The sequence below is a fragment of the Solanum tuberosum genome, unplaced genomic scaffold (assembly GCF_000226075.1).
Source record: "Solanum tuberosum cultivar DM 1-3 516 R44 unplaced genomic scaffold, SolTub_3.0 scf00137, whole genome shotgun sequence".
Classification (NCBI taxonomy): domain Eukaryota; kingdom Viridiplantae; phylum Streptophyta; class Magnoliopsida; order Solanales; family Solanaceae; genus Solanum; species Solanum tuberosum.
This window is the reverse complement of record NW_006239066.1, coordinates 53,979-66,091: the sequence shown is the minus strand read 5'-3', so window position 1 is coordinate 66,091 and position 12,113 is coordinate 53,979. Positions and strand designations below refer to the sequence as shown.

Sequence of the window (12,113 nt, the reverse complement as noted above, 5' to 3'; positions counted from 1 at the left end):
GGAAGTGAATTTGTACAAACCTCTTGATGTGGAGAAATCTCCTTATACTCTTGAACATTGCATTAACAAACTCAGCAATATTTGAGGTCAATACATCATATCTGAAATATAAAAATTCAAAAATATCAAAAATTAAAATACAAACTATTGCAGATTTTTAATAACTATTGTAGTTTTGAAAACAACTGTTTTTAATGTCCCACAACTTCTGCAGCTGTTGAAACAACTATGAAAGTTGTCCGACAACTATAATAATTGTTCCAACGATTATAATAATTGTCCCAACAACTACAATAATTGTTCGAACAACTATACTAATTATTCCAACAACTACAACAATTGTTAGAGACCTGCAATATTTATGTTTGAACTAGTAAGAAAGTTTACCTGTTTCCTGGAAAATATGCTCTACTCCATTTGTGAAACCCAACATTCTCAAGATAATCAGCGACCTCCGCATTGATAATTCGGATTTGTTCAAAATGGTCATGGAACACATCTCTCCGATATGCTTTTGTTGCATGGTAATAATGTCCAAGAAAAGCTCCACAATGAAAATTTTTACGGGCATTTTCACCAAGATGCCTCGTGCAACATCCATGGTATGCTTCAGAGTAAAATTTTGATAGTGTTTTTTCTATGCTTGGATGCCTATCAGAAATAATGCACAACTCTGAAGTATCAGGGACTATGTCCAACAATTTCTTCATCCAATCCAAATGCTAAAGAAAATGCTGAGAGCTTAACTGCTGCTAGAAAAAGAGGTACCACAACACTTCAAAGTATCGGTGGACAATCATCTGGAGAAGAAAAAAGTGATCAAAGTAGCGACGATCAATCTAGTGAAATGGAAAAAAATAGTAAGAATAACAGTGACCTATCAGATGAAGAAAAGAGTGATGAAAATAGCAACGAAAATTCAAGTGAAGAGAAAAAAGATGGTGAGAGTCATGGAGATGAATAAAGTAGAGAGGAACAAAGTGAAGAAAGTGAAAGTGAACAATCGGAAGAAAAAGAAGAAGAAGGTATTGAATCCTCTCCAATGATAAGTATAAGTTTAAGACCCACTTGAGTGTGTCTGGGTCTTATGATTCAAGAATCAATGCGAGAGTTGGTTTTGGAGCTCAATTTGTTGAGTTTAGAAATATTTAAGTCGCACAAAAAATTGAAAATGATTTTAAAAAATCTTGTTTTAGTCACTTTTTGAAGTTTGGATTCAATCTGTTAGCAGTACAACTTCCAATGAAGTTAGTACATGGCCTTTGCTTCGTCGTATATTTTCTGAAAAGAAAAAGGGGTTTGGATTGATTATAATGGTTTGCCTCTTTGTTTTGGCATTAATGAATTCGCTATTATGACTGGACTTCGGTGTCATTCCCTACCTCCTCTAAGTCAACAATTAGCGAAAATTGGAAAAAAAGGTGAAATTTTGGTTGATCTGGTGGGTCAATCGGCAAATGCTGATGTACTCATAGAAAAGATGAGTGATCCATGCTTAACCAAAAAAGCAAAAGCTTGCTATTAGTATGGTTGGTTTTTGCATTGTGTAATGTGTTCAAAAAGTGCAGAAAAGAAGATAGAAACTCATTGGCTAAAGATGGCGTCCAAAAAAAGTGTGTTCAATTCATATCCATAGGGTTGAGTTAGCTTTGATCTTATCATTAGCTATCTTATGAAAGAGCTAGATTCAACCAAATCTCAGTATAATCTTCATGGATGTCCGTGGGCGTTCACCGTAAGTAATTAAATTGATGTTTTTATTTTATAATTTTTAGTTAAATTATTATTTGACTTTATTATCTATACTAAGCTATTTTTAATATTATATTGTAGGCTTGGGCGTTTGAAGCTATTCCGGCACTTCAACGATTGGCCAAGGATTCTTCACCTGAAAAATCAATTCCAAGAATGATTAAATGGATGGCTGGAACACCTGCTTACAAGACAAATATTGATCATATTTATCAGACAAAAGAACAAGTAAGATTATATCTACATAATAGTAGTAGTTGTGTTATGCAAAAGTTAAACAAGTAGTGTAATTATTGGACAACTGAACTTGTTGTTCCGTCAACTATTCAAGTTGTCCAACAACAGTAAAAGTTGTAAACATACAACTTAGCTATTATTGTACAACTAAATTAGTTTTTTCAAAAATATTATATTTCTACATAATATTAATTGTGTTATGCAATATTGAAATACTACTGTAATTATAAGACAACTAAACTTGTTTCCACAACTACTTTAGTTGTCCAACAACAATAAAAGTGATTTCCACAATCACATATTACTGAAGTTGTAATTGGACAACTGATTCAGTTGTTTTTAAATTATGAATAACTTTTTTTTTTAAAATGCAGATGCAAAATCAGGTTGTTCACCCTTTTCTTTTTCAAACAAACATAGAGAAGGAACAAATTTATGTTCAAGATATTGAGTCATATGAAGATAGTTCGGATCCAAAAATTGATGCTTTAAAAGAAGAGTTGGCACTTGTAACAGCTATAAAACTGAATATAACTGTTGTTGAAGAAGGTCTTGAGATAACTGGTGGAGAGAATAGTGTTGCGAGAAATTATGGAGTTGAGAGAGACGGTGATGGCCAGATTGCTTTAGATACTTGTAGATCTTTTGGTGGAGTAGGAAGAGATGAATCATATTTAGCTGATCTTGGTAGGGGAGAAGATACCCCTGGTGTGATAAAAACAACAAATGTGAATGCCTTCAATATTGATTGTTGCTGTAAATGTGAAACATGTTGTGATAAGTATGAAACTCTTTTGAATGAAGTAAAATCTTTGTCAACAAAGTTAGATGGGCAGCAATCAAAGAGGACTATATATCCGAGCTATGCAAGAAAATCTCCTTATACTCCTGCGTTAAAAAGAAGGTTGGCCATGAATTCCAAAGCCAAAAATGCAATGAAGAGTAGATTGGAAGTGAATTTGTACAAACCTCTTGATGTGGAGAAAAGAGAGATCTTTAGTGTCTTCATTAGCAAAAAGGAAGAGGAAAGAAAAATGTATTTGAATGGTAGATTTAATTATCAGGACTTGGTGAGCATGACTAATCCATATTTTTTGTTCGAGTGCAAGGTAAATACTACTATATTTTTAATTTATACAATAATTTATTGATATTGAATTGACTCTCAACTTTATTTTGGCAGCATGTTGATGAGATCTTGTCCCTTATGCGCAAGAGACAGATTTGGTATCCCAAGCACTATGACCAAACAGATCTTATTTTAGATCTAAATTTCTACAACACCTTGTATGATCAGTACAACAACTTGAGAGAGAAGAGTTTAGTGGATGGTGCTCCACCAATGCATGAGGCACTCACATCGTTTGAGATGGACGGTGACATACTCAAGTACTGTAAGGGTGAAATTACCTGTTTCCTGGAAAATATGCTCTACTCCATTTGTGAAACCCAACATTCTCAAGATAATCAGCGACCTCCGCATTGATAATTCGGATTTGTTCAAAATGGTCATGGAACACATCTCTCCGATATGCTTTTGTTGCATGGTAATAATGTCCAAGAAAAGCTCCACAATGAAAATTTTTACGGGCATTTTCACCAAGATGCCTCGTGCAACATCCATGGTATGCTTCAGAGTAAAATTTTGATAGTGTTTTTTCTATGCTTGGATGCCTATCAGAAATAATGCACAACTCTGAAGTATCAGGGACTATGTCCAACAATTTCTCAAAAAAGTACTCATATGCGGCATCACATTCCTTATCTACTACACAAAATGCAACAGGAAAAACATGATTTTCTGTATCCTGTGCGACAGCAGACAACAAAACTCCATCGTAACGACCTCTTAAGAATGTTCCATCAACGGCTAAAACTTTTCTCATATGCACAAACCTCTTAATCCAAGCTTCATAAGATGCAAAAAAATATTTGAACCTTCCCTTGTCATCAAGCTTTAACGATGTCTTGCTTCCTTCATTTATAGTCATAAGCATATGACGATAACCATCTAGAACTGCATATCCGTGCTCCGGTGTCCCTCTTATCATAGCCTTTGCTATCTCACTGCTTTTCCAACATTTCCAGTAACTAATCTTGCAGCCCAAATCTGCTTGCACTATATTTTTTATGTCTTTTGTGGAGGGACCTTTTCCATTCAAGTAATTAGGTTGTATGTATTCTGCAATGACATCTGCTGAGGCATGTGGATGATGACTTGTAAGGTGTTGTGCCCCACATGAGTGAATGTTGCGATACTTTGTAATTTCAAATCTATTACAACTTTTAAGTTTTGTAGCTCGCAACCACCAATCACAATTCTGATCTACACATCTAGCACAATACACATCTTTAGAACTCTTCACAGATTTGAATCTTTGATCTTTCTTCACGGAAGCAAGCTTCAACAATTTAGTTAATTCTTGCTTGTCCTTGAAAATTTTACCCTTATAAAAATCTGTGCCGTCATCATCTGTGTAGCGGCTACCTTGTGTTGATATCGAATGTAGTGAAGCTTCCTCATTTATAGGAATATCCATTGTAACAGGATGCTCTTCATCATTTACAACTGAATTTGTAGTCTCTATAATCTTCTCAACCACAGATATCCTTAAAATTGGCCTACTTTGATCATCTAAAAAAATCGCAAATCAAGATCGTTTCTTTTCCTAGAAGGAGCTCTTTTTTTCTTTTTAATAAAGCCAAGCATGTAACTAATAGAGAGATCATTTTTATCACAATCTAAGTCAAACCTAGAAACAATGATGTCAACCAATTCATCGTACGTAACATTCTCGCTTATCTTTATCGGTACTGTCTCTCGGCCCTTCGAACGCCAAGTATAACGAGTAGGATTCTCCACCCATTCACCATGTAAATCAACTCCTATTATTATATGGTCTTCCATAGAGGGAAACAATACCTGGAGACATCACAAGTAAGACATTCATCAAAGAACTGCAAAATTGCAAAAGAACATTGATTACTTGTTTTACATCTATTTAGTTACCTCACAACTATCAACAATTGGCATAAAAGTTTAGTAGCTTTGGAGACTGCTATAATTCTTCAATTATTTATTTCAACAATTAATACTTTGCCCACAATTATATTACTTGTCCTAAAAACTAATCCGTTGACCAACAACTGAACACAACTGTCAAACAACTGCAGTAGTTGTTGGGACAACTTCTATAATCGTCCGATAACTACAGACAGTTGTTGGACAACTTCTATAATCGTCCGATAACTACAGACAGTTGTTGGACAACTTCTATAATCGTCCGATAACTACAGACAGTTGTTGGACAACTTCTATAATCGTCCGATAACTACAGACAGTTGTTGGACAACTTCTATAATCGTCCGATAACTACAGACAGTTGTTGGACAACTTCTATAATCGTCCGATAACTACAGACAGTTGTTGGACAACTTCTATAATCGTCCGATAGCTACAGACTGTTGTTAGACAATTTCTATATCTGACAGAGATGTTTATTTATTTCTACAAACAACTTCAGCAGTTGTCCAGACAACTACGAAAGTTGTTGGCTGAAATAATCAAATTAGATTTAATAAACCTAGCTGAAGAATGGACTTGTAATTTTTATACTTATCAATAATGCTCTTTTGAGTTAATTTCAAGATCAAACGGAACCAGTGCAATGCAAAAAGTTCAAAAAATTTTGGTATCCATTTTCACAAATTTTTCTTGATAGATCTTCTCATAAACCACATATATGCTTACAAATTAAGAATGATGAGGATGAAGAAAAAGAAGAAGAAGGGAATTGAGAAGCATACTTCAGCCTCGTTGAAGACTTGGTAGTTGTCCTTCAGGCTCGTTGTTGAAGAAGATGAAGAAGAATTTATTTTTTTTTGAAAAAAAAAAAGTCCTGTTCTTGGAGATTCCAACGTTCCCTATAACTTCAGTTTTAAAAAGAAAATTGAATAAGTTAAAAGGTTTTTTCCATTCTTAATATGCTTCACAATTTAAAATAAAGTCTCCTAAGTATTAAAAATACTAATTTGGTCCAATATATTAATTAAGAGTTAAATTAAATTGAGGAAGAGATGAAGAGGCCCCACTTGTCTTTTTTTTAATTGGAGACTTGTGAGGCATTCTTAGCTCATTTTTCCGGCCTATCTAATCTGGTTCATATAAAAACCGAACAGTTGATATCTTTCCCTCCAAGGCAGAATATTCACCTCTAGCTCAACAGTCTCTGAAACTTCAAAATTTTGCCTTCACAAACTCGCGAATTCTGTACAAAATCTGCAGCTCATAGCTCTGCGCATTGAGTTTTCTGCAAAAATGGAAGAGTATTTGCAGTGCATGAAGACTCTTCGCACTCAAATGAGTGGTACGCATCTCTCCGATCTCCAAAACTATCAACTTTCAGATTTTCTCATCAATCTAGGGCTATTTTATTTCTGTCGAAATTGTGTACTCAAATTCATAAATTATGTTCATGTCTGTGTATACGTACTATGTTTATGTATCTGTATGCTTGCACCTTTTTAATTTTGTATCACGGTCTGTATAGTGTGCGTGTGGAGACTAAAATTGAATTGATGAACTTTCAGATGTGGAGGATGAAGCAGTTAAGATAACAGCCGAGGAGCAAATGCAAATCACTACACTGCAAAATCTTGAAAATGAAATTAACTCAGGTTAAACACTTGCTTCCTATATCTTTGCAGAAACGGAAAATTCTGGACTTCTTTTCCTTTTGATTTTGTGAAAATTTTATGCAATTTGAGAGTATGTATAGTCTTGTGAGTGAGAAATTTCGTTGTAGCCAAGTTGTGTTGTGTTTTTGACATTTTCATAATATGGATCGTAGCCTTCTTACTTATGTTTCATGTTTACTAGAAGAAGTAAGAGTGCATATGGTGAAGTTATGCTATTGCTGGCTCTAGTGCCAACTTTAGTTTGAATATTGTTGGTTGGCCGAGTTAGACATTTCATTTGGTGAAGTTATGCTATTGCTGGCTCTTATTATTTATTCTGGTTTTCTAGTTCAAGTTGTACAATTTGTTGCCGAGTTCATCTGAGATCAAAACTGTGGACATTACCTACAGTAATCATGTGCTTTGGTCATTTGTCTAGGGCTCCTTAAACAAGGATTTCCACGGCCTTTTCCATCTTTCTTTCTACCACTGTTATTTTTTATTTATATATAACTGAGAAATCCCAAACGGTTAATGATGCAGGTTAGAAACTAGGCAGATAATGGGCCGTCACACTACCCCTCTATCACTGTTTTTTTAAAGCTATGGTCATAATGCATGATAAAATGAACTCTTTGAGGCATGCATCAGATCTAGAAAGACTAAGAAGACCAAATGATGAGATTCAATTGCATATTCATCAAATCCTGATAGAGGGAGAATGACACAGTCCTGCAATGGTTAAAGCACATTTCCCTTCTTTTTTGGCTTATCCATGTGCAGTATCCTTTGCAATCTTGTGTTTTTTTCTTCTGCAGAGAATTTTGTTCACAGGTGTTTAGTTTCAAAGATGGAATAGGATACCTGTTTATTTTCACTCCCGGGAAACATCAGTCCATCATGTCCGACTTTTGTTGCTAGATTTTTTCTTGTTCCTTTTGTCTTTTTTCTTCTTTGATGTGGGCTGTGGCTGGGCACTTCCAGAAATCTATATTATTTTCACAAGGTTGAAACCATTAGAATTTATCTTGACCTTGCTTCACTTTCTGCTTCATCTCTTACAATTTGGTCTATTACATGAAAATTGCATATTGTGGAGCTCTGAATCTTAATAATACTTTCTACCTTAGACATTATTGATTTCTCTTTTCCCTCATGTTTTTCTAATAGTCAAATAACTTTCCCTGTGGAATAGCAGAACTCTGCAACACCTAAACCTTAAACTGCTATACAATGCAGTGAAATGTCAGACAAGCCAACTCAGAGAGGAAATTGCCAGGATACTGGAGAAAAGGGGGCAGATCTGTTCCATGATTTTGGAAAAACAAAGAAAAATTGCTTCTTTAGGAGCTGATTCTTCCACCCTCAACCAGGTAAAACTAAGAGCTGGCATCAATTAACTTTGAAATGGAGCTGAAACTAAAAGCCTCACATCGCCCTTGATGGATAGGATTGGTGATGTTTCTAAATTTGGTACATGAAACCAGAAATATGTACTCTATCTGTTCTCAGCTTCACAACCGTAATGGCATAATCCAACTAGACATGGGTTCTAAAACAGAAGTTTAGAAGTAAATGTGTTTTGACATAAAGATTAGGCTAGTTATGATTCTGTAATTTTCAGAAGTGGGGGATGAAAATTATGTAAAGATAGAAAATTTGGTCTCGTCTTTTCTCCAGAAACATACTGTTGAAAGAAGGATGAAGTAATGCATATTACGGAAGCAGTCTATTATTTGACTGTCGAGCTATAAACTGCAAATTCTTGAAGTACTTAAACGAAGCACAATCTTGGAGTTCAAATTCTTAGCATTGTTTGCATAGAAGGGAGAAATAATTTTGGTTATTTAGGAGATAGGTTTGCAAGTTTTTACTTGACATAAACTTATCTTTTGATAAAGGAAAGTTGGGTTAGTCTTTGGGAATCATGTGATATAGCATATATTCTTTGATCCTTGTTTGTCAAACAGACATCAGAGCTCCTTCAACAAGAAAGAAACAACATGTCAGCAAAACTTCTACAGAAAAGGTAACTTGGAAAGCATATATCGGAGATTTCTGATGGACAGTACATAATGCTAAGTGCATGTGTTTGTCATAACAGTGACTATTATGCTAAAACTGTTGAAGAAGTAACTGCTCAGCTAGGAGAACAACAGGTTTTTTTTCCATGTTCCCTTCTCTGTTGCTTTCCGCTTAGATTGTTCAACTATATAAGCTTTCTTTTGATCACAAGCAAGGGTTCCTACTTTTAGGGTTGGATCAAAGATTGCAAACAGAACTTGTGGGTTGGAGATAATGGCCAGGTATTTGTACTAAGTCATAATGTTTTATTTTCCCTGAATTTTGGTGCTCTTTTCTATAAATTGTCTTGGAATTATAAATTTCCAACAGATAAACCGGGTAAGATTTTTTAATGTTTGTGTATATAAAACCCAATGAAGGGAAAAACAAATGCTCAAAAAGCCAGGTCAAAGGTAATTACAAGAGGTGTATTCTAACATAATGAAATGCATACATTCTATTTCAAGCTGTGAAAGAACATAAGATTCTACGTAGTATCAGAAATTACCGAGAATAGTATGATTACAGTTAAAATTATGTTATTTTATGTTATGCTTATCTTTTCAAGTGCAATATTTGAATATGTTGTGGGTTTACAGATTTTCTGAATTTTTCAAGTGCAATTATCAAAGTAACTTGATATTTATGAAGCCCAAGGCTTTGGCCGAGACAAGCTGCTTAGATTCAATTTTTTATTCAGTCAAGTTAACTTCTTCTGCATCCTCCCTATAAGAATTCTTGTCCATTAGCTTTGAAGATATAGTGGTTTTGGACTTGATGTACTTTGATTTGGCAATACTTATAGTTTCTTGTGATTCTCAAATGACACATTTCGGGAAAACTTTGAGGTATGAGTCATTGCTTGGTGATCTGACATTTCAAATTTGAGCATAAACTAACTGGTGATATGATGTTTCCTGCATTAACCCAGCTTTGTAAAAACTCCATAAACTATTATAGTACTTGTCATTACTCTGCCAGTATGATATCAGTAGAGTAACTACTTGCTGCCTAGACAGTCTGTCTTTCTACCACCAAAAAAAGGGATAGAATGGCTTATCTGAATTAGATTCTTACTCTTATCATAAATATATACTGCTGGAACTGATGGCTAAAGCATTCAGGTGATGGACAAAGTTGGTGAGAAAACTGGTGAAATTGAAGGTATGACCTAGCATGTTAGTTTATATTCTCATTTCATGATGTCGATGGGTTAATGCAAATGATAAAAATGACCATTTAGCAACAGTTGCATCTCAATATGCTACAAGCTAATTTGGAATCACCTGTAGACAATATATTCACCTCTGCCTTAACTTCGTTTTCTTTCTCTTATCCTTTTTCTCTTTCCTGTTCATCCTGTTTGAGGCAATTTCATATTGATTTACAGAAAATCAGGATAATTTGGCAGAAATTCTAAAGATGAATTTGGCAGACGCTAAAACAAAGCTAAACCAGATGAGTGAGCTGAAGTCCAAACTTGTCACAGAGAACAGCCAGGTTTGGTTAAACAATTCTGACCATTCCGTTTTTGTGTGGTGACTGGCCCTTTCCCTTGGGCACTGAAAACGAATAAAGACCCCAAAAAGATATTGCTATTACCATTAGTTGTTTGATGAACCATTGAAGTATATCCTTCAGTCTAGACACATTCTCCTGCTGAGTAGATGTTGGTATGTCAGTATGGAGGTCAGAGATCTTCAATGTTCCTTGAAGTCTCTCTTCCTTTCCTAGTTCCAACATTTGAAGGTAGAGTTGACCCTTACCCATCAGATTCTTGTATTTTAAAGCAGAATTATTACAGGGTTATCATTCCCCCTGTATTGTCCTTGCTACTGAAGTTGACTTTCTTAATTAACCAGTACAGTAGTTGCAACATTTTTTCCTCTTTCATGAAAGCCTTTGGTGCTTTAATGGTTATTTATATACTCTTAATCCACACTAAGATCTATGGTTTATCAATACCTAAATTCCCCAATCCTGACTCCTGGACAGAAGAAAGGAAAATCTCTAATTGAAAATGGAAAACTGAGTCCTATTGTTAAAATCTTTGTAAGGGAAATCAACGTCTGAGATTTTCTTTGTTGCTCATTCAAATACATTTTCAGTTTCAGTTCAAATACAAGAATCTGAAAGGCATCTTGCTTTGACAGGTAAGGAGATCTATTGAGCTTGTGAAGTCAAAAATGAATGATTTCAAGGTCAGTTACAATCTGTATTACATAAATTCAGTCTTAGCTCAAAACATTTCTCTTTTGATAATAATAACAACTGCTTGTTAAATCCATCTTGGCATTTGCAATTACACAACAAACAGTTGCTTTGGATAGTTGACCAGAAAAATGCATCAAATTTAACTTATTGGGAAATCAGAAAGTTGAACTCGTGAATTTGAGGAAAACGAAGATGTTCGTAACTTCTAATTTTTTAATCAAAATAATTGAAAGAAAATATACTTGCTACAGTTCAGAGCATCAGCCTCCAAAAGTCTATGATCAACCATCATGCATTATTCTGCAGGCACAACTCGGGGATATGGATAGCAAATCCTTGCAAGAGGAGTACCAAGCACTTCTCTCAGACAAAGCTGGAGAGGCAGAGTATCTGCACTCTTTACAACTCCAGATTGCAAAACTGATGGTATTGAGAAATATTTACTCTTTATTGCACTTTGACATGTCATTCAACTTGTGGTATCAATGTTAAATTTTAAAGAGATTCAAAATATCCCAATTGATGGAGTTAAATCATCAATTTATTTTTCCATTTCACTCACAATTATTAATTTTTGCTTTCAGATAATTTCCCACAGTATCAAATGTTCTTGTGGAAATGAGTTCAAGATAGACATGGATCTTTGTGGATGAAAATGACCAGGGTCAGGCAAGTACTTCAACTAGCAAGTGGTGGAGTTTCTTCATTACTTATCAGGTATGTATGCAAATAATGGTCGAGATAGTTTGAGAAAAATGGGGAAGATAATGCAGGGAAGCTGTTGCAGTTGTTGAGATGGCATAAGAATGTGGCTTGTACTTTGTTGCTGTAGCATCTGTATTCTATGTAAAAGACAATTTTAAATGCTAGTAGAGTTCTGCTTGAATGAATAACATACGCGCGACTGAACTTAAGCTGAGCCTTTCTCGTATTGAAAATTGGACATTTCATTACACGTGTGCTAACTCTATGATTTATCAGAAAACAAAGTCTAATAGAGTACTATAGAACTTTGTCATCTATCATTTCAGCTCAGATTACTACATTTATGGAGGTGTGCATTTGGTTCAACACATTCAAGCACGTGCAGACTACATGAGATAAATTGGACGATGATCGTGATTTCTGTAGTATATAGTACACTAAAATTGAAGATTGTCAAAATGCAG

The 12,113-nt window shown here is 34.8% G+C and overlaps 4 protein-coding genes across 6 annotated transcripts in view; 3 read left to right on the top strand and 1 right to left on the bottom strand.

The window, feature by feature from the left end:
• LOC102592925 (uncharacterized) overlaps nucleotides 1-221 on the top strand; it is a 4,787-nt gene extending 4,566 nt beyond the window's left edge. The window contains exon 5 of the mRNA XM_015310758.1: nucleotides 215-221. Coding sequence (XP_015166244.1) covers nucleotides 215-221 — 7 coding nt within the window. The remainder of the gene's footprint in view (nucleotides 1-214) is intronic.
• A 1,133-nt stretch (nucleotides 222-1,354) lies between these two features.
• LOC102592588 (uncharacterized) lies at nucleotides 1,355-3,475 on the top strand. The gene is made up of 4 exons (XM_006352063.1): nucleotides 1,355-1,465; nucleotides 1,834-1,980; nucleotides 2,364-3,098; nucleotides 3,173-3,475. The coding sequence occupies exons 1-4, from the start codon at nucleotides 1,355-1,357 to the stop codon at nucleotides 3,473-3,475; spliced, it is 1,296 nt and encodes a 431-aa protein (XP_006352125.1).
• A 174-nt stretch (nucleotides 3,476-3,649) lies between these two features.
• LOC107061474 (uncharacterized) lies at nucleotides 3,650-5,023 on the bottom strand. The gene is made up of 4 exons (XM_015310757.1): nucleotides 5,000-5,023; nucleotides 4,729-4,912; nucleotides 3,746-4,624; nucleotides 3,650-3,663 (listed from the first exon to the last, which is right to left on the bottom strand). Exons 1-4 carry the CDS (start codon nucleotides 5,021-5,023, stop codon nucleotides 3,650-3,652), a joined length of 1,101 nt encoding a protein of 366 aa, XP_015166243.1.
• A 1,125-nt stretch (nucleotides 5,024-6,148) lies between these two features.
• Nucleotides 6,149-12,059, top strand: LOC102603630 (intermediate filament protein ifa-3). 3 transcript variants are annotated; one of them, XR_367620.2, is made up of 12 exons: nucleotides 6,149-6,356; nucleotides 6,580-6,666; nucleotides 7,906-8,039; nucleotides 8,637-8,695; nucleotides 8,771-8,825; nucleotides 8,922-8,972; nucleotides 9,855-9,894; nucleotides 10,121-10,230; nucleotides 10,884-10,931; nucleotides 11,251-11,370; nucleotides 11,529-11,661; nucleotides 11,976-12,059. XR_367620.2 is itself a non-coding variant. In XM_006352006.2 (11 exons), exons 1-11 carry the CDS (start codon nucleotides 6,308-6,310, stop codon nucleotides 11,595-11,597), a joined length of 822 nt encoding a protein of 273 aa, XP_006352068.1. In that variant the 5' UTR covers nucleotides 6,149-6,307; the 3' UTR covers nucleotides 11,598-11,858. The 3 variants fall into 3 exon arrangements, 1 of the variants encoding a protein (XP_006352068.1); XR_001474002.1 differs by having other exon boundaries at nucleotides 11,981-12,044; XM_006352006.2 differs by lacking the exon at nucleotides 11,976-12,059 and having other exon boundaries at nucleotides 11,529-11,858.
• The last annotated feature ends 54 nt before the right edge of the window (nucleotides 12,060-12,113 follow it).

Coding starts and splice junctions, on each gene's coding strand:
- LOC102603630 (XM_006352006.2), top strand. CDS start 6,308: ATGGAAGAGTATTTGCAGTGCATGAAGACTCTTCGCACTCAAATGAGT. Junction 8,826..8,921: donor CTCAGCTAGGAGAACAACAG/GTTTTTTTTCCA, acceptor TCCTACTTTTAG/GGTTGGATCAAAGATTGCAA. Junction 8,973..9,854: donor GGGTTGGAGATAATGGCCAG/GTATTTGTACTA, acceptor TAAAGCATTCAG/GTGATGGACAAAGTTGGTGA.
- LOC102592588 (XM_006352063.1), top strand. CDS start 1,355: ATGACTGGACTTCGGTGTCATTCCCTACCTCCTCTAAGTCAACAATTA. Junction 1,981..2,363: donor TTTATCAGACAAAAGAACAA/GTAAGATTATAT, acceptor TTTAAAATGCAG/ATGCAAAATCAGGTTGTTCA. Junction 3,099..3,172: donor ATTTTTTGTTCGAGTGCAAG/GTAAATACTACT, acceptor TTATTTTGGCAG/CATGTTGATGAGATCTTGTC.
- LOC107061474 (XM_015310757.1), bottom strand. CDS start 5,023: ATGCCAATTGTTGATAGTTGTGAG. Junction 4,913..4,999: donor CAATTGTTGATAGTTGTGAG/GTAACTAAATAG, acceptor TGATGTCTCCAG/GTATTGTTTCCCTCTATGGA. Junction 4,625..4,728: donor TTCTAGGTTTGACTTAGATT/GTGATAAAAATG, acceptor CGATTTTTTTAG/ATGATCAAAGTAGGCCAATT.